This window comes from Melanotaenia boesemani, chromosome 20 (assembly GCF_017639745.1).
Source record: "Melanotaenia boesemani isolate fMelBoe1 chromosome 20, fMelBoe1.pri, whole genome shotgun sequence".
NCBI classification, from domain to species: Eukaryota; Metazoa; Chordata; class Actinopteri; order Atheriniformes; family Melanotaeniidae; genus Melanotaenia; species Melanotaenia boesemani.
This window is the reverse complement of record NC_055701.1, coordinates 16947930-16969685: the sequence shown is the minus strand read 5'-3', so window position 1 is coordinate 16969685 and position 21756 is coordinate 16947930. Positions and strand designations below refer to the sequence as shown.

General features: G+C 39.2%; 1 protein-coding gene across 6 annotated transcripts in view; it reads right to left on the bottom strand.

Moving 5' to 3' along the window:
* qkia (QKI, KH domain containing, RNA binding a) overlaps positions 1-21756 on the bottom strand; it is a 67662-nt gene that overhangs the window by 8195 nt on the left and 37711 nt on the right. For all 6 annotated transcript variants that reach the window (XM_041971735.1, XM_041971736.1, XM_041971738.1 and 3 more), the window contains exons 4-5: positions 16922-17065; positions 1137-1224 (exon numbers count right to left, since the gene is read on the bottom strand). In XM_041971735.1, the coding sequence (XP_041827669.1) occupies positions 1137-1224; positions 16922-17065 (232 nt within the window). The remainder of the gene's footprint in view (positions 1-1136; positions 1225-16921; positions 17066-21756) is intronic.

The window sequence follows — 21756 nt, the reverse complement described above, 5'->3', positions numbered from 1 at the left end:
GATGAGAGGAGAGAAGGAGAGAGAAGAGGAGCAAAAAGGATAATTAGTCCATGCAATGATCATGGTGGGGAACCACAAAAGCGACAATCTGCTGCAAAAACAAAATCAACATAGCCAAAGAAAAATGAAATACCCTCGTACCAAAAACATAAAAAGCACAAAATACAGTTGTCATCCCGATGCATCTGAAGCATACCAATCACCATAGCAGCTAAACATTCATTTACTGGAAATGGCACAGGTGAGGCAAATGATACACATGTTGACGGAAACGGAGCTGTTGACTGTATATGTTGGAGGATGCCATTTTCACAAATGAAAACAGAAAAAAAATTTTTTAACTTAGTATTAATACGTAAGCATATTAAACTTTAAGTTGATAATGTAAAGAAATACTAATCCTCAACACAGTCAGCAGTCAATTCATGTCACATGTGAAAATAAACATTTTCTAGCAAGTTATGCATTAGCAAGTGCTCTGAGCCGCGCCACACAAAATTCATGTGCTTCTGTAACTTAGGTTAAGTGGTGGCTGAGTTCATTGTGAAAGTAAATTATAGTAATTTATAGATTTGGGCTCAAGTGCACAGAATTATCCATTTTAGGATCAGGTTTAAAATGACATTCTGAGTGATAACTAACATTATCATGGACCAGACAGAACATGCACAAGTTCTGGACCAGATGCTTTATAAGTAATATGCCATGTGTGATCTAGTGACCGACATGCAGAAATAAACAGGTGAAATGTCGCCATTTTGTCAAAGTTTTAAGCAAGTGATACAGAGCAAATGCATGTGGATTGTAGGGGAAAGGATGGATTGAAGAATACTGAAGAAGAAAAAAATATATAGAATGGAACAGATGTAGTCCTAGTCATGGTTCAAAGATAACCTGAACTGTTCAGAAAGATGAAGAGAGGTTTGCTAGTTGTCACACATAACATGACAGTATATAAACAATGAAGACTAGGCTGAAAAAACAAAAAATCTAATGAAAGAAAGCAGTGTTAGTTAATATAAACTGTTTTTTTTATTAACCATATGTGGTGGATGTAGTTAAAAAAATTAGTCATGTAAGTTACAAAAAAGAATTGTGTGAAGCATGGATGTGTTAATGAACTGGGGTTCACTTACGTGTTTTGATGTTGTTGTCTCTATATGTCCCATTGAGTATAGCAAGCTCCATCAGCTGCATCTTCTTTAAGTTGTCTTCTCCCTCCGCCTGAGAAAAACCCAGATTTTGATATACTTTCATAAAAACATAAAATAACAGACAATGGTACTTTTAAGAACAATTAAAACAACTAATGTGACAACCCACTCACCTAACCATAAGCCAGAGTGTGAAAGTGCTAGAATGAGGAGGCTACATTATTTGGACATAACATGCTATCTGTTCTTTACAAGCACCAGTTGGACTGGGTTAAGAGAAACAAAGATGAAGATAAGCTTAAGTGCTGTTGTCATGGCAGAGTGCTGTGTTGTTACTAAAATGCTGACAGAAACATTAGGTGTGAGAATGCATATTCATAATCCATATCAGAATGATAATTACTGTAATTTTCTTTGCTCCCTTGTGCGCAATCAAATGCGCAATAACCGCCCTGGCTAATGTCAGTCCTGTCAATTAATGTTTGGATAAATAAATACAAAAGCAGCAGCCACTGTCATTATCGCCAAATTAGGGACTGAAATTACTCACGGAAAGCAATTAAGATAGCACCCCTCCTCCCACTCACACCCTTTCATTCCTCCCCCTTTTCCTTTCTGCTCACCCCCTCCACCCCTAAACTCCATTTCCCCTGGAGCTACCCAACACTCAATAACCATGACAACATAAAAACCCCTGCGATTTTCCAGGTAGTATGTCAAAATTTAGGCTGGGCCTTTTATGAATTATTTTCCAAAGTGAGGTGTGCAAAGACGAACATGTGAAATCTTGCTGACCTCAGGTTAACCTTAAGTGAACTATTGATTTTATGCTTTTTGCCACTATAAGTTAAAGCTGTGACATTTCTGCTCAGTTTTTTAGCTCATAAATACAAAAGATGGTGTTTCATCCTCATATATGTATGTGAACACAGCATGCTTGTTACTGGCAGCTTAAAAAATGGGAAGAAAATGAATCTCCTCCATTTCTCCATCCAAACTATGTGAAGTCTGTTTCTTAGACTAAGTCATAGTTCAACAATAACTGTAGCTCCATTCAGGGGACAATAAAGAAAGAAAAGATGCATAAGGGAAGAGAGAAGGAAAGGAAAAAGAACAAGGGCTCAGAGTTAAGCTCTCCCCTGAGACTCTTCTTCAACACAGCCACAGAGAGAGGAAGAGAAAGACTGAGGTTAAGCAAGAGAAAAAGTGACACTGGCTGGTCTCCCTTCACTAAATATAAGGCAGTGTCTTTGGAGCACTCACTTCATTCAGTTGTGTGTGTGTGTGTAAGTGTTTGAACTGGGTGCTCTGTTTAAGTGTATTTCAGGGCTCCCAATTAATGAAGCAGGGAAAGTCCCTTTTCTTTACTATGTCTACTGTGCTCAGTCTCGCTTTACTTTTAATGAAAAAGTATTAAATATGCTTACAAACTATAACACTGCAGGGGGGAAAAAAAAATCAACGACCAGTAATGCAAACACTTTTGACACAACACACATGAGTTACATTTTTTCTAGTAATGGGAAACAGACGATTCCATCAGAGAGCTAAAACTAAAAAGGGTACTGACTGCAGTCCTCAGCGAAGGCTAATGCCCTGTCTTGCGATGGCTGTACATTAAACTGATTTACACAAATGAAATATTGAATTTACAATTCAAGTCAAATGCTAATCTAAAATGCATTTTGATTATCCCATTAGAAAATAAACTAGACAGGGATTAATACACGTTATTCAAGCATCTTTTTTTTATGTTATTGCCAGCATTGGAAATGAGAGAAGTGCCCCTTGACATGTTGCATCTAACTGACCAGGTCAATGGGGGACAAGGTGAAACCCTCTTCAGCAGAGCGCCAGGATCATATTCAGTAGATCCTGCATTCTTTATGTAAACAACATAGATGAACATGCTTTGAAATAATTGCTTACTGCAACAAACAGGGCACTAGAAGACATTATTAAATTGAATGTCACCTCACTTTGATCCTCTTTGGCTATTTTCATCACAAAGTTGATCTGATTTTAACCACAAGAAGCTAGTAAAGAAATAAACTGAAAGACAGATCTGCATGAAGACTCCTAACCGTAAGCAAAATTAATAAGTAGCCTCTCATATTAACTGCAGGCTGCTGTTGCACAGTATATCCCAGCAACGTGATGGTATATTTTTGGCTGTTCTAGATACCACTGTAATATATTAGAATTTAGAGGTTTGTTGGAGGTGAGAGTCTATGAGAGGATTTGAGGGGCTACTCAGTAACAGGCTGAAGATCACGACAAATATATCCTAGATGAATGCTGCTTGTGTGTGCTTATGTGTGTTGTATTATGACAGATCTGCCGGGCTGTTGGGGTTAAATGGGCGCAGGGGAAGAGGGTGCCACCATCCATCCAACTCTGCATAGGTGGCATGTTGCCTTTTTAGAGCGGAGAGACACCAAATAGAGGGCAGCAAGAGGGGAAGAGCACAGATGCTGCTGCTAGGATGAGGTGTGCACTGCTGTGTGTGAAATGTGTGTATCCTCAGTGGAGGGCTGATGATATAGCTCCATCTTCTCACTAACACAGTTTGTTAGCTAAAGCCCCCAAACCCCGACAGATCTGTTTCACATCTGAAACAAGCCCATTTCCCCATATCAAAATACAAATTAGTCCCTGCAACGTTTAATTTTTTTTCCTTTAGTGCTCTGTGATAATAATATTAGCACCTGAGCTACCTGAGCCAAAAAAAACTAAAGGACATGTTTGCTGACACTGCTGTAGAAAATTTGGATTAACTTTAAACATGTACCTCTGGTTTTGCTGAGCCAGCTTCCTAACATAGAAGCATAGCTTAAAAGAATGATGAACAGTGCCAGAGAGGACAGCTAGCTGTTGTTGCCTTGCTGAAGGTGTTGGCACAATTAAAAGACTTCAGGCAGCACACACAGTCCATAATAAAACATTCACACAGAGGAAGCCGTCACTAAGACTGTGTATGAGAGCATACTGCATGTGTGTCTAATGATCCAGCTGCTGGAATACCCCAGAGATGAATAGCTGCTGGATTACCAAATGAGAGGAATACGGGAAGGAAGTTTTCACTTATCCCCAACATTCAAACATGCATGTGTGTAACAAACACGCACACTCTCATGCTGCTGTCCATCAGTGAAAAAGCCACTCAATAAAGCTGCTCTATCCACAAGAATCAGATTCAATCAATGAGACCTATTTGTGAAATCAGCAGAGCGGTAAAAGCTATCAGGGACAAGCAAGACAGAGGGATGAGGGAAAGGAGGAAAAGGAGGAGGGAAAAGTTGGGAGATGGGAGTGTGATGAGCTAAAGTAGGTGAGCCATGTCCCACTGAGTACCTGACAGCTCTGCCATGAGGTCACTTGATGAATGGGAAGTTACTGTCAAGCTTCACTCTTTGGTGCCTCCTCTAAACCAAGCTTGTGTTGATATGCTACATGGATACAAACTGTAGCTAACACCAATTATTACAGATGACATCATTTGTATTTAATGGTTCATATCCCATACGCTTCAATGACAATAAGCAACAGATAAATGGGAGTCTGCTGCACCCACTGACAACCAAACTTCAGGCCCTTCCCTACCTAAAACAACTCAAACACAGCAGGCGCCTGGGATGGGCTGGGCTGTGTTGGATAAAAATGCTCATGTCTATGGCTGCAACTGAAGGGGAGTTTTTGCTCATATCTGGCAAGAGTCACCATCTATGCAGCTCATCTCCTCAGTACAGAAAGGGGTGATACAAGAGTCCACAAGGAGAAAAAGCACTGTAGCAAGTACAACAGAAAGCATGAAAGATTGTCTTTGCGTTGGCAGTGAGACAGAAAAAACATAAAGAAAGAAAAAAGGGATAGCCAGAGAATATGAGACAAGAAAAGACAGACAGCGTAGTGAAAGCCAATTTGTCTGCTCCCTTGTGGGCTGACACTGGCTAAGGCCTGCTTTCCTTCCCTAGCCTCACTGCCAGTCATCACAAACAGGAGTATGCACACATGTGAGTATATACACACAATTACACACAAACACACACACACACACATCTTAGGCCTTAGCAGGGCCAGGGTCAGACTCTCTCCAAACTACTCCAATTACCTCAGCAGTAAACACAGCCTGCCCTGGCTGCCTCCTGGGATACACATAGTCTCTATGTGTAGAACGGAGATTGAGAAGGGAGGGGAAAAATTCAGCCAAGTGGAGGAGGTGATATTAGGAGCTTTAGGGAGGGAGGAGTAGATGACTTCATGTATAGGGGTGGAACTGGTAGTGACAGCAGATGTTTTTTCCTCCCTCTTGGGTCCCTCCCAAACTAACATCTGCAGGGAAATGATTATTCTTGCCAAGCTGCCAAGACAACTTATCAACAATTTCACACTCTCCAGAAGTTGAGGAAGGAATGAGTATTTGTAGCGAGGTTCAAAACATCTTCACAATAAATAAATAAATGGCAATAGTTTAATCAGTTCAAGTCAACTAACACAAATCTGGAGTCTGGATTTCAGAAAAGCCGAAAAACATGTGCTACAAACTTGTCTAATGTTTTTATAGACAAGATCATTAATCAAACAACAGCTCAGTTTCCAACAAGTAGAACCAGTACACTCCGCTAAACACACGTTTTTTAAAGTATTTTGAGGAAGTAAAAGAAACATAGTACTCAAAACCCAAAAACAAACAACCCCCTTTACTCTTTTCAAATGACAGGGTCATATCAGTCTATTATAGGGGAAGAAATATTATACAAACACATCTAACACTTTTCTGTTCCCTTTCATAAATAGTACATTTAAAGTGTGTGCTGGAATAAATACTTCATGTCTGCTTTCAAAATCACAGCTGCACTTTCAAAGGCAATTTTCTTTCTTTTGCCTTGCTCCTCAGCTTTTTTGAGCATATCTACCATGGGAATCAAGCCTCAACTGTATTTTTCTTTTCCCAAAAGACTAACAACGCAACCTCGTGCAACTCCCCTCTCTCACTGTCTTACACCTTCACAACAGTCTTGTAAAGCCTCTTTTTTTATCCTTTGCTCCCTTCCATACTCCCAGACAGCTCTGTTAGCAGTGTGTGCCATTAGTCATGCTAAACCACCAACACACTAGCTCATTAACATAGAAGTGAACCTGACTCCAGTCAGATTATTACAAATGTATCACGGGCGCTCCACCCCATTACTGTCAATCACATAGCTTATGGAGGTACAGTAGAAGTGAGGAACGAACTCTTCTGTTAATACCTTTATTTCTGCATCATAACAAAACTCAAAAGAGCCAAAGCCTCAGACTAAAAGTGCTAGCTCTCTTCTGACAGATGCAGCACTGGTGGGTGCTCAGTATGAAAGAGAATATGTTGCAGAGAAGTATTTATTTAATTAGTAGATCATAGTTCACACCCACAACTTGTCTAGGGTTATTAAAAATGGGCAATGTATGGGTGGTAGACACAGTCTGAGCCCTGAAACTGGCAATGGTTCCTGTACCTATGGGGCTTATAACAGTCGTTTATTGTGCTGGAGACGAGTGTGGTGGGCAGTGCTGGTGCTCTGTACTAGCCCTATCAATATCTGCTGTCAGACCTATACACAGACTCAGCAACAGGAGAAAAGAGAAGAGAGCAGGAGAAAATGTTTTTCTACCATCTAACTGCAGTTTTAAGTACTCACAGGAAAAAATAAAACAAAAAAAAAAAATGTTTTTCTCTCCCATCAAAAGATTATCCAATAACAAACAAGGGGAATGTTGTGGAGAAAATTTGACAGATTTTTTTTTTTTCATTATTCTTAGAAACTAAACAACACAATTTGGGTACATTATTAAAGCTTGTTGCTCTGCTCTGGCTTTGATTAACAGATATTAAATACAAAGAGCGTCTCACAATCCCACCATATTGTACAGCCCAACAAAGTGTCAGTTTCTTCTCTCCCCTTTTTCACCATACTCATCACTGACTAACAAAATTCCCTGCCCTCGTACTTTGCCTCTTTAAAGATTCCCAATTTGCACTCTCAATCTCCACTGTATCCATCGTCTTTATTCCATTTCCCCTCTGCTTTCCTCTCTCCCACAAACCTTCCCTTTATTCCTCATTCCTCCACACTGCCAGACGGTGTATTGTTCTGTCACTGCGATCCTTTAATGCCATCCAATCGAGCAGGGAATATCTTGAAGGGATTTGGCCAGGGATGATTTGGGAGCTTTAAATACTGCTAGGGGATTTGCATGAGATTCAGAGATCCTGACTCAGAGCTGATCACTAAAGCCTTCTCCTAAAACAGATATGAGAATCTGCAAGATTCAAACTGGTAGATTCAAACCTTCTGATCTCTATGCACATGCACAGGTCAGCAACTGTTTATCAGGCACCTTTCTTCCTTGAGTTTCTGTGGCATCATGGAACCTACCTACAAAATCTAAAAATCTTTGTCCACCACATGACAACCAGCCAGCAGAAGACTGAAGTTGACCTTCACTGCAAACAAAAGAAGCAGTGTGAAATAGAAAGGAAGCGGACTGAGATAAAGTGAATGAACCAACGTGGAGAGGGCAATGAACATGATCGGTCCAGAGCCAGCTGGTGGGACTCAGAGAACAGAGTTTGAAACAACTTGAGTGATGGCTGGCAAAGTGAGGCATCCCCTGCTGCAGGAGCTGGATTTGATGGGCAGCCTTTGGGCTCTCTAAACGCTGAGCTCTACAAAATCCTATTTTCCTGCCTAAACACTGGCATACACTGTCGTTGGAAAAGCAGAGATGAAGGCACTGAGTGTGTATTAGAGTGTGTGTGTTCTCATTTTCCAGATGTTGAAGCTTGGCCCTAGGATGGGCCTATGACACATACAGGAGACGACACATTGTCTACAGTGGCATGTGTGAGAAACAAAAACAAAACGGAAGAGACGAGGAGTCCAAACTTCATCCCCACTGAGCCTTCTGAGACCTTGAGTCCTAAATGCAGCTCTCTTGCAATCAACTCATAGGAGTATGCCCACTTCTGCATTTCCTTGCCTCTCGGTAAAGGGATTAAGGGAACCTTCAAAGAGAGGCAGAGATTGGCCAGGGGCCTGCAGGGTCCCTCTCCTTGCCACTGGAGGACCAGGGCAGATTAAAACTGCCTAGGCCTCTCAGCCTGCCTTGTTACCAGTCTGCTTTTCCTGTGTAGTGTATTAGGGTACTCAAATCCCCCCCCCCTGAAGGAGCCAAGCACAACCAGGTGGATTAAGAAGGAGGTTATTTTACAATGATGTGAGGGACCCAGGTGGTTAGGGACTGAAGTGCACGTGTATGTGTGTGAACTTAAATTAAAAGGACAGTACGAGTGGGCAAAGCAATTTTGGAAGTAGTGCTGAGGGCCTGTGCACAAAGAATGCTCTTTCACTGGGGATTGAGGCTAACTAGGAAAAAAAAAATGTTAAATGGATGACACAAGAGTAATGTGACCAATCCCCTTAGATGAAAGAAATGAATATGATGAATTAGCAGCAGAATATGTGCACATTAACATGCTAGAAAATAGCTGGGGCACAGTAAGGTTGAATTTAAAGCCATCATTTAAGATGATCAGACAATAAGTGACTTGACACCAGTGTTCATAAGTTGCATTTAGCTCATCGCAGTGAGTTGGTAAGAAAATGTAAAAGTAATCAATATACAGTAAATGGAGAATGAGATCAAACATGTTTGGCACAAATGCTGCAGCAATCAGAATTTTCTCGCTTTGGATTTTTATCATTGCTTGTGGCAGGCTTTGTGAGAATGTCCAATCTATAATCTAAGATGATCAATTAGCATAAAGTAGCATTTTACCTTCCTCCATCAACAAACAAAATTTTAAAACAGGCAGGAAAATAGATTATGAATAAAACTGGCTGAATAAATGACAAAAAACACCTGTCATAGTTGGGTAAGGATATTTCAATTAATAATTTCAACCAATGATGCAAAACCTTATTTTGAATATTTCTATCAAAATCTGTTCTAGATAATGTTGTTTGCCTCTTTCTCTTGTAATCTATTCTTCCAAGACTGACACACACACATATTTGTAGTTTGCCTTTACAAGCAAGGGTGGAATATGACAGCATAACCAAGATGATTAAGATGATGATCATTATGCATATGTGCAAAACCCACCTTTTAGGGATGGTTGGAGCTTTTATCTAAAAAATAATAATCAGACATCTGTTCAAATTACATAATATACTAAACCTGTTTTATCTTCAGCTTCCAGATATTGTCTACTTAAAGTCTTGTTCATGTTATTACCAAAAAAGTCTGGTTTGCACGTTATATAGCCCAAAGACTATGTTATGTCAACTGGGTATTGTGAACAAGCTAAAATGTTAGCTGTAACAAATGAGGTTTATTATTTTTACCCTTGAGAAATTTAAAAGTTGAGAAATCAGCCAGCTCTTTTACTGTCTTTCACTGCTACTAGAAAGGAAACTGTAGAGTTTAATAGCTTTTTAAAACCATTGATCTGTCCAAGACAAGTTACTGTCATAAGTAAAAGAAAATGTTTTTGTTAGGTTGCTTTGATAAAGTATCTGATAAAAAACATTAGCTTTTAGTCAGATGTCAAATTCTTCTCGCTCTTATATTTATTTTTTTCTCCCAATTGAGGCAGAGTGCTCACCCATCTCCCGCCTCAAAATTGCTAAAGGAGGCTGCCGACCTATTAGTTTTCAGTCCAGTAAATTAAAAATGAGGAGGACAAGACCAGGGAGGGTGGCCAGGATTAGACAGGTTGTTCCCTACGGGATTACTCTTTCTTTAGGGTCAGAACCACCTGTCTCCCCCACAGGAAAGCCACAGAGCTGAAGATGAGAAGGGATGACCAGATGGAGATGTCAAGAGGAGGGACAGCATGGATGGAGCCCTTTGGGGCAAGAACAGGCCAGGTCCCTCAGCACAGAAGCACACTAGTAATTGCAGGTAACAAAAGGAAAACAACCCTGTATTGGATGAAGAGGCTTGAGATACGACTATGGTAGGCCAGTCAAACACAAAGAGCTGCCGTTTTTTTTTCTTTTTTTTCTTTTTAAATTACATAACTGGATAAAGAAAATACAAAAGTCAGACAAGAGTTTAAATTGAAGAAAGAAGAGACTGAGGAAAAACAAAAGAACTACTGGTAAAATTAATCAGACATCCCATAAGGCAAGACGTACAAAAATTAGATAACAGAAAGTGCAATCATGTTGTTAACTGCTGGCGACAAAATATACATTCTATAAAATATCACAACTCTTCTGTTGCTCTGTTAGCGATATCAACGCAATTCCAACAGATTCTGAAAGCTGGGAAGCACAGCTTGCCCTATCAGTTCTATATCATGATATATCAGTGCAAAGCTTTTACCCTGGAAAAATGTGATAATGTAAGGCCAAGGGAAAAACAGAAGTTTTAATATCAGTAAACATGTTTGGGTAAATGCTTTTTCCACTTGACATAGCTGCTTTTGGCTACTTCTCAGAAATGTTAGAAAAATGCCTTTTTTTAATCAAACGGTGTACAGTAAGTAATCATTGTATATTTTCCACTGATCATATCTAGAACATTAATTACTAATGTTTTATATATCTCAAAACTGCCCAGTTACAAGGTCTCACTTTGAGTCTGAAGTAACTATCTGAAATAACAGATGGGTCAAAGGGTCAGGTCGAGGTTAGAGCTTGAGATGGTCCATGTGTGTCGCTGAATCAGGGTTTTCTCCAGGATTTTTTAAAACTGTGGAATTCTGGACCCTTAAGACCATTGCCTGGAGTATTTCTGCACACCCCCTGGACCCTGTGTTGAGTGTGAGGGATGAGGATGGATAATGAGGAAAGAGAAAGACACTAGCAACAATAGCTGAAAGTCAAAGGTTACACTGCCTTTAGGCCAGATTATGTCCTGTTTCAGAGGGAATTGCAGCTTAAAAAAAGACCATACAGAGAGGCAAAGCAAGAAAATAGCATAGCAGAAATGAAATAGGAGCCCAGTGATGCAGTCTTGCTATATCAAGTAGAGGTCATGAAGTCATGGAAGCCAATTAAAAAGATGATTAACATTCATATGGGAGATGTGGAGTCTTACAGGCAGGTAGGATGGGCTTACTATTATATCACACACACACTAAATGAGAGCAATGAACAGTGAAGTCCAGCCACTAACTTTGGTGTCATGGGATGTGGAGATCAAAAGGTTAATATGATCTAATCTAGCCTCTTCATTAGCCTGATGAAGGTAATAACAGTCTACGGGGAAAAAAAGGCTTCCATGTTGACTAAAACCAACTATCTACAACCTGCCTACATGAGCTGGCTAACAGATAGAAAACAGCTACTATTGTCATTCATAGTTTTATTGTACCTCACCTTTTCACTTTCATAAACCAAACATGCAGTCTCTCAAACAGTATGAGAATAGTGCTCTAAAATTTGAAGTATTTATGTTAAACCTTGAAGAAATTTATGGTCATGCGGGCTCGATGAAAAATGTGAGTTTCTGACTGTGGGTATAGGTGGAAATCATGCATGATAGAGAACGCAAGGAGAGAAAGTAGATTAAGAGTAAATAAGATGAGAGTAGTAGTGATAGGTAGGCCTAACAGACAATAAACATCATTAATTGGAGAGGCACACATGGATGGGTGCAGCCAGATGGTGTTTTGTACTCATTTGTCATACACTGTTGACAGAGAAAAAGAGAGAGAGGGGGAAGAAAAAGAGAGAAAGGGGGGGGGCAAAAGAACAAAAAGAGTAGTTTCTTTATTGCAAAATCAGGACAGTGCTGCCGAGAAGAGACTTCTACTGTTAAAATCTTGCTCCGCTCGCTCTGTGTAATTTTCTCTCTGCCCTCTCAGACTCAGTGGTTCTGATGGTGCTGCCATTGTAATCTTTGCCAAGCCGGATGCATACTAGTGCATACAGACACAACACCCTACAGATACCCAAGCTTGGCATCCATTAGGGTCCATCTGTCTGTCTTTGACAAAAACACTATTTTATGTTTTCTCTCAAAGGTGGTCCATAGCAGAGGAAAAAAACAAAAAGAAAGAAAGACGAAAGACCCAGGAGGGCAGGAAACAAAGATGACAACTGATGGAAGAGCTTTACTTTTGCTATCCACTGTCAAGACATTTTTAAAACTGTAAGAAAAGCAGAATAAAGAAACCATCTCTTAATTTCCATGATGCGTACTAGTACTACATAAGTTAAAGTTAAAAATAGAACTTCAAAAAAGAGCGATCGAAGAATGGTGGGGAATGTGCGGGAGGGGTGGAGAACACAAGTGGGAACAGTAGACTAGAGCCGGGAGGCAGGACTGCTTTTCCACAATCCCACAAATGGAGAGCAGTGCTCGAGGCCATTGTCTGCCCAGACTGTTAGCTAGCATGCTCACTTTGTTCTCAGCCATGACAGTTTCATTCAGGGATATGTGCACTCGGCACTTGGGCGGGAATGCTCCTGCATTTTCTGTTCTCAAAATTTTCCTGCTTTCAAATGTGTGTGTACACACAGATCCAAGAGATTAAAAGGTTTGCATAACTATTCTTAATGTTCCGTGGGTACCTTGCAGCAAATATGCACATTCTCTGAATTAAGTGTAGGGCTGACCTGCAAGATTTTAAACAATCATCATTTAAAATATTGTACAGGAAAAAATACAATAACACCTAGGAAAAACTGTTACATCTCAACACAGTATCTGTACTTTAGACTTGTCACTACAGAACCTACAATTTGATCTCTCAGAAAGCATTTAATTTTGTGGAGGAGGGCTGTTTCCTCAGGAACATTAAGTTCACATTTTAAGATTTTCCAATTTCCTTATAAATTAAATGCATTAGACTTGTATACTTCATTAGCAACTAGATTAGCAGCATTATGACTGTAAATATTCCGAAGACAAAGCCAAATTCTGAAAATTAAAACCACTGTGCTTACTGTAAGAATCTACTTTACAAGGACAGCACAAATGATTAAATGGAAAAATCATAAAAGGTGACCCTACATTTCCTTGTTCTCTGTAGTCCATCTCTGACACACTTCCATAAAACATAACATCTAACAGAGTTACTGAGAATTAGTATTTCTGCTCTACATCAATTGGAGAAAACTGCTCCCATGGTGTTTGGTGAAATTTTAGCCATATTGCCATCTGTGATGTTGCTTCAGTTATTCTCTGTCAGTAGTGAAAGGTCAAACTAACTCCTTTGTGGAAAAAGGTGAAACATAGAGGCATGTTTGAGGATTACAACAGACACTATAAAGCCAAATGTCAGCTTTATACGTCATAAATCGCATGGATGTGTGGCTCCCTTTAATGCCGTCAGAAAATATTTAATGTACAACTGAAGAATTTCAATGTTTGCTGTTCAGGCTTTGTTTGACATGTGTAAAAAAGTCAGCAGAAGATCATTGATAACATATGGAGGTAAATCTGATGGAGATTGCTTTAAGCATGTGTTTGTTTACATTAGTTAGCTGAGAATTGATCCTTAATTTGGGATGGTTACAATTTTGATACACGTATATTTTTTCCTCTTTTACATGTGGTGAAGGTCTTATGTCAACCATATAATGATGCCTGTGAATGAGTCAATCATTGTTTTATTCTCCCACCCTTTAAGGTATAGGAAAGAAAACTGGAATAGGCCATTCAGGATTTATGCATACACCACTGCTCTCTGAGAGGAGGTTACCTAAAGTGCAGCGAGGCTCTGCTGCCAGCTCGGTTTGAGGGCCTTAACGAAGGACTCAAGGGATGAGCTGAGCTTTTTAGTCAGTGTGAATGTGCATGCACGTGGAAATTTCTTTTTTTGAGATTGTGTATGTGTCTATGTGCTGGTGTGTGTACTAGGGTAGGATCAGTAGAATAAATCCGCACTTGAAAGAGTAGCTCAATCAGGCTCTTCCACCCATCTCTCTCTCTGCGTCTGCCTCTCTAACCTCTTCGATGTTTCACAGGTCCCAGTTCATGTAAAGTTGAAGAGTTCACAGGACTGTAGAGCAATAGAGCAACACTGGGGGCAAAGAGGAACAAGTATGCACATCTAAAATCTCTCATTAGTATCACTTCAGGTCTCCAATAGAGACATTTGAGTAACACAAAGTAGTCTATTTGAAACATATTGTAGGGTACCTCAGAGTTTAAAAATCGGGCGTTATCTTATATTTCTGACAAAGTAAAGAGCAATATGCATGGGTTACTGCAAAGAGCAGTTAACTTGGTGATTTCTAACAGGTTTCAAAACAATGTGTAAGAACATTAAATCTTTTTAATATATATAAATTAAAAAAATTAAGACATCATTAAACAAATTTGTTCATAATACAAACATTTCTAAACAAATAAAAAAAAAGTATCAGGCTTTACATGTCAAACATTCCCATTTCTCTTCAAAGTGATTTTTTTATCAACATTATGAATTTAAAATTTCAATTCAGAGCTAAGTTTGCACACAAAATAAACTCTTGGATATCACTTCATCCTCCCTTTTGGCTCTTATTCTGCAGCTCGGCCCTCCTCAATGACAAGTAAAACCTCTGAGCGGGAACAAGAACCATGACCTCATTTTGTTTCCTGTGCAGTTTAATAAAGGCAATTTTATGCTGTCAAATATGAAGAGGATGCCCTTCATTAGAACAGTATTTACTTACAAAGTATGCACTTTAATCCAGGCTAGTTTAACATAAGGGCATTACTGCCAGCAAATCCAACACCCACTTATTACATGTATGTATGCAGATACACACAATTACATTAAAGAAAATTTAATGTGCAGATAATTCACCAACCAAACACTGAAACCTTGCTCTCCCCTACTGAAATTAATCATCACTACTACAATATTTCCTATTCTGCCTACTCAAGGTAACTGATAGGCCACAGTGGCGATTTCCGACTGCTAATGTGTGCAATCATCAAATGATCATATGTGCATACAGTAAAAAAAAAAAACAACTCAATCTCAGTCTATTTCTCATGGAGTAATAAGCTTTGAAGTTTGAACTCTATAAAAACAAGGATGTGTGTGTTCCATTATTATAAGACCCTTATTATTATAAGGGTGTAATGCTTCTTAAAAATAAGACAGAATATAGTGTTTTGCATGATGATATAATTGACTGATAGTTTAAATCACTAAGTTACTAGGAAAGAAGTTAAGATATTATGTTGCACCTTTCACTAAAACAGTCATTTTTCAGTAAATCAGACTTGGTTTAATGTTACCTTTACATGCTTTACATAAAGGATCTAAAAATGAACACAAAAGAACACAATCATAAAAACAAACTTAGTGATAGCCGGCTAGCAACTACTGTTATGTTTTCACGTCTGGTTGCTCTGAAATGATCATATGGTTGTATCCGCTTCAGTTTCACAGAAATGGTTGGCTGATGGTGAGGCACAGATGCGAAAATATCCAAACTGAAATTCTTGGGTCTTTCTTAAAAGATGTTTACAATATGTTTGCTGCCAGCAGCAGGACATTGTTTTTTTTTTTATTTGGTACCATCCTACTGACTACTTGGTGTGTGCCAACTGCAATACGCTGATAATTGGTATGTACTTACACAATCCCACTTCAAAGAACTGAAGCATCCTTTTAAAAATAAAATGAAAATTAAGGAGACAGATTTCATCAGTGCTTCTCTTAAAAGAGCTTGAAACAGCTTTTCTGTGTTTGAAAAGTATAAGAGCTTCTCTTTAACCCACCCAGTGATTCAGGTAATGAATCACCATAACATCTTTGATGCACTTGTCAGCACACAAAACACACAGATATTTCTAGAGAAGTGAGGACGCTATTTTTGTGGCACTCAGTTCAGATGAGTCTTAGTGGCAGAGAGCTGTCACTCAGTTAAAAGGGGCTTTTGTTGTCCATGTCAACGCTTGTGTGTTAAAAGTGATTCATTCTGTATTATTGTTGAGAACTGTTGCTAGCAGACATGGCTTCATCTAAAACTTATTGTGAGCACACATACAAATATAAAACTGCGTGTGCATGCAATTATGTGGCCTTGTGAGACCTGAAAATCCCCGGAGTCATAAAGAACAGTGCCTAAAGCAAGCTGCATAAAGACGAGCAATCCTGAAACCAGGGGACATGAATACTGTTAATTCCATTTTGCTGAACTGGACTGAGGCCTCTCTCAGACAGGTCATGTAAAAATACACTTTACACTGCTGATGTGACCTATCAGAGCTAGAAAAAGTGCTGTGCAGCATGCTCCAATATAACATGACCTTTCAGTAATTCTGGATGTCTGTAAACCACCAATCCCTGTACAAGGCCACCTAGTGGCAAATCTGAGTCTTCAGCTGCTCTGCCCAGCTGGCTACTACAGTTAAAAGAAAAATTCTAAATCGCATGCCAACAAACTACCATGAGCTATCACCAGTAGCATAGTGTGTTAGGAAGTGTGTGGTGAGGGGAAGCGGCGAAGAAATCTGGCCGTCACAGGAGGTGTGTGCAGCTAGCTATGTTTTTCCACTCAACTGGAGGTACAGCCAGCCTGTTCCCCTTGTCTATACATGGAAGTAAACAGGATGCTAACAGTGGGGTAGAGATGGTGTGCCATATGTAGTGCCATTATCCTGTTACAAGTTGGACATGGAAAAGCTTCTCTTAGCACTATTAAATCCCCTCTAAACCATGTCCTTCATATTTCTGGGACACTCTAATCATTGAGAACATTAGGCCAAAAGCTGCTACCAATACATCTGTGCTGTCTTGATAAGTTTGTGTTAGAGCAGGTACTCACAGCAGGTACAAGAAGCTTCTTGACCTCCTCCACCGCTCTCTTCATCTTGATCTCAGCTCTGGCCTGTGTATCCTCCACTGTGATTAGGACATGAAGGTCTTCATTTAGGTGTTCCCAGTTTGGCTTCCCTCTGTTCTGCTCCTCCTGGACAGAGAAATGGGAAGAGCGAGAGAGAGATGGTGAGCGAATGTGGCAGCGTGGGTGTGCTAGAGCACCAGTGGAGTAACACAGCATATCAGAGAGCTGAGCCAAAAGACAGGCATACACAGAGGATGAATGTGAAGAGAAGTAGGATGACAGGACCGGCCCTTTAGTCAGCTAGTTAGTTTTAACTTTGAAAGGACACCCTTCTTTAATAGATCCCTCGCTTCACAAAGACACAGATGACAGCTAGGCCTGCAGCAATTAATATCAGTGAAAGATGGATGGATAGATGCAGGGATCAGAGAAAGATGGATCTGGATTTTCTTAAGCACATTGATGTAATTAGAAGGAATAGAATCATGACACACAGTTCAAAGTGTCGCATGATTTGTCTGAAGGGAAATGAGCGAGTCTCTGATGTGATTGTGTGGACAATATGGCCTGGTCAACAATGGCTCTGTGAAGGAGTTGTTTTCTTTCCTATAAAAAGGAAGCACTGAAGTGTGAAATAGATAGCTGTTTAAATATTGAAGTTTTAGAAAGGGAAGTTTTAACCTGCACATTTTCAGTTGTCTCCATGAAAAGTCCAGTATAATCTTTCTCTTTTAGGAAAAGGAGAAACTAGACATGCAAAAATCTAATTTGGATTAACCTAACATTTGCAGATTATTTTATAACAAGCTGCTCCTTAATGTAGCATAACTTATTTCTTCTGTTTTGCACCACAAAATGCAACAAGCACAAGGAGTGCTCTTAAAAGCTTATGAGGTTGTGTCGCATGTCACTGTACAACCATGACAGACAGTGAAGTCAACTACTTCCCTTGGGGATGAGGATTTGAGGTGCATGTTGTCTGGAAAGATTACCTCAGATTCTGATGTGGGAAACCACATTAGAACAACAAAACACAAGAATAAAAAATTAGGTTTCAAATTAACTAAAGAAGAAAAACCGTAGTCAGCACAGAGATTTTTTTGGTGCAAGGTTGTACAGACTGCTTATGAAAAAAGTGTTGTTTACTCCTATTGATACAAACTACCATAACTTCAGATCACAGCTCATTTGAAAGTAGTCGGCTACTTTGAGTGTGTCTAATTACAAACAATACATTGTGGTGCACTGCAGGGGTCCCCCTGACATGATTTCAATACACGAAACAAGAACCACAAAGTGAAGGGGAGCATGCACACACACAGCCTAGTGTTTGAGCAGAGTGCCACCCACTTGCTTTCTAGTCCACAGAGAGCTGTTGCCATGGCACTGCTCTTTACAACACATAGACACACATAGAGAAATAAGTTCAATATTCCACTCTCGTTTTTCCCTTTTCTACATGTGCGTGGGGCTGATGGTGGGGCTAGTTTCAGTATTGAGGCCATTATTTCACCATCACTGTTTGCTCATTGCTTAATAGAGGGAACATGGGGCCAGGAAGGTGATTCAGCATTTTCTGGAAGGAATGAGACAAGCCAGTAGGCCTGCCTCTATATGGAGACATAGCTTGGATACCCATTGCTAATACACACAGACAAATACCGTTGCTTATTTTAGATTGAAAAGGATTAGACAATTATGTATGTATGTGCGTGGACATGTGCATGTTAGGTGCCAAAGCTGGGGCAGACGCAGAATTTTGTAAGGCTTGCAGTCAAATAAATCTAGGAACTCTGCACAAATACACACATGTCCACACAGTTCGCACCAGCATGACTGCATGTGAACAAGGTCAGTGTGTGCCCTCTGAAAGAAAGTGACAGCATGACAAACAGAATGAAGACCGGAGGGGGAGAGAGGGTAGAAGAGTGAGAGAAGAGAGGGGAGGTAAGATGAGAGCTAGCTGGAACACTAGTAAGACCTTTAACAAAAAAATCCACATTGTCCAGCATGAAATAACCACACACCAGACAATAACCACATACCAGAAGACAATGGGTTTTGGTAAATTATATAGCATAAATAATTGGTATAAATGCAGTACAACACATAGAAACAACATTTAAGAACAAGATCAGAGGGAAGGGCTGCTGTGATTTTTATTGCCCAGCTCCCTTCATCTGTGCTGCACCTGTTTGCCTTCTGGAGTTCACACCCGTCTGCTTGAACCCAACAAACTATGAGGCCTCACTTTTCGTCTGACAACATACGCAAAGGTTACACATTATAGCACCATAATAACTTTCTCATTTACATTTATTCTACATTATTCATACATATATCTACATTTTTAAAATAGTTAAAAACTGACATATCCGACACATTAAATAACACATGCTTAAATAATTATCTTTATCTTTAATTATCTTTATACTGTAAGTTAGAGTACTTCTCTAAAAGACTAAGAGATTTGGCACAATGCTTAAGAACAGGTGACAAAAAGTCTAATTTTACAGGTTTTCGGCATGTGGCCTCAAAAATATTTTGGACTATGTGAAGCTAGAACTCTGACCTTGTAATATTGAACTGTAACTGTTATAAATTAAACCACTTCCATTTCAACTCGACCTATTCAACTCAGTACCGTCCCTTTGCCTTTGAGGCTTAAGGACTTCTCAGCTAAGGTCAAGGCAACTGAGGCTCAATGCCAGCGGACCAAACAGGTACAACAGAGATGCAGGGACACGCAAGGACAAGAAAGAACAAAAGAGGGTGAAGAATGATCTGTGCCGACACAGAAAAATCTGGTTAAATGCATAAAAAAAAATCAAACTGATTTCCCAGTTAAAACAGGAAAACTTAGATAGAGCTGCATCACCATTAAGACTGGAAATAAACCTCAGTATATCTTTGCACTTGTTTTGATCAGGTCTGGAGATTGCAAATGGTTATTTTCAATGAATATAAGAATAAATTATGTAATCTCTAAAATTTGAAAGGCTGAAGAGGCCAGAAGGCAGTTCTGGACAGTTCACTTAAATGTCATGACTTTCAATTCTGTGTGAGAAAAAAAACAGCATATAAGCCCAGCTTAACAGAAAGTATTATATAAATAATTTTAATATGCCACACTGCAGCGGCAGCAACACCTTCTCCTTTATTTCATCTATGTGCTCAGAATAAATGCATTTGCCTTTTGTCATCTCAAAGGTTTTAGGCAGCACCGAGTCAAGGGAAACAAAATAAAAAATGTCAGCTTAAAGTTTAGAACAAACTAGCTTGTTATAACGCCAAGAAGCTAATAAAATTTAGCACATTGATTGCAAATGTTGCCTATTGGTTCTTAAGCAATAAAATGTGAAAGCTGTGCTGTGACAACATCTATTGGCTGAAGTTGATGGCCGATACTGTTCGGTCTGTGACCGTGCTGAAACAACAGTTTTTGCCATTATGTGTTGGAACAATCAGCAAAAAACAAATCAAAGAAACTCGTCTGATGGTGCTCAAATTGTCACCTTGACAATCCTTTAGGGGTTGCAGAGCAGCTATAAATACAACTGGTATCTGAGGCGCTAACTGTAATCTCACTTGTTCAGTGGATAAAACTAATTTAAGAATTTGTCTTTGCAAAAGGGAATGGGGGAATCCCTACTTTACATAAGTGTAAAAATGCTACATGTATGTGGTTTAATTGCAGCTGTTCTTGCTGCTTTGCATTAATCATGACCGCAGTGAAAAGGGAAATAGAACAAAGCTACGACAACATGTGACAGTTCGATGGAAATATGGCTCCTGGGGGTCCTTTCTAACTGTCAGTGACAATAATTACAGGAGCTAGTGTCTGATCTGCCCTATCTCAGCAAATATGTCAGGAAGAGAAAAAAGATATTCAAAAAACCATAGCAGAGAGTCTGGGATACTAGAAATGTGGCCTTGTTTGACTGAGTGTAAAGTAAATGTATCAACATACGTACATGGACAATAAATATTACATTATAATATGAAATATATATATATATATATATATGTAATATATACCTGTAGAAAAGTGACGTTCCATGCAGCTTAAGTGTTTCTCCTGCTATAACATGGCATTTCATTTTTCAAATGAGGAAAACCTGTAGAAAATGTTTTCAATTGAAATTACTCTGGGGAAAAGTGCATATAGAGCCATAAGAAATAAGTGCAACATATCTGAACAGACCTTTTTGATTTTTTTTTTTAATGATTAATGTTGTTTTATAGGCAAGTACTTATAGGCTCTGTTAGTTCCAGGTTCAATGTGTGCAATAAAGTCATTTTGAAAAGGTTTTTAATAAACATTGAAACAGTTTGGACCTCAACTTGTTAGAGTCTATTTTGTTTTTTTGTTAAAGTTCAGTGCAAAAAACATCGTGAAAAAATCGTGCCAGAGAATCGTGAGTTCAATTCTGAGCAAAAAAAATGCGATTTACATTTTTCCTGAATCAGGCAGCCCTGGTGTGGACACAATCATTCATAAAAAGTGTTGTAAAGAGTATGTTGTACATGTCATTACCGTAATTGCTGGCAGAGCTTCAGATTATAAACTATAAAACAGGTGACAATAACCAAAAAATTACAAAATGGTCTATGGTGAAGCAAAACAACTCTTACTTTTCTCAGCAAGTAATGTAGTAAGGTAATATAACATAATCCTGTAATCTAACAGTAACATTAATGCTCCTCAGCACCATGTCCATTAGTGATGAAGGCTAGCAAAAACTAAAGATAATCATGTTCTCTGTTTTTGGCAACAATAGGCTTGAACTATACTTACAGAACGAGTTAAATGATAA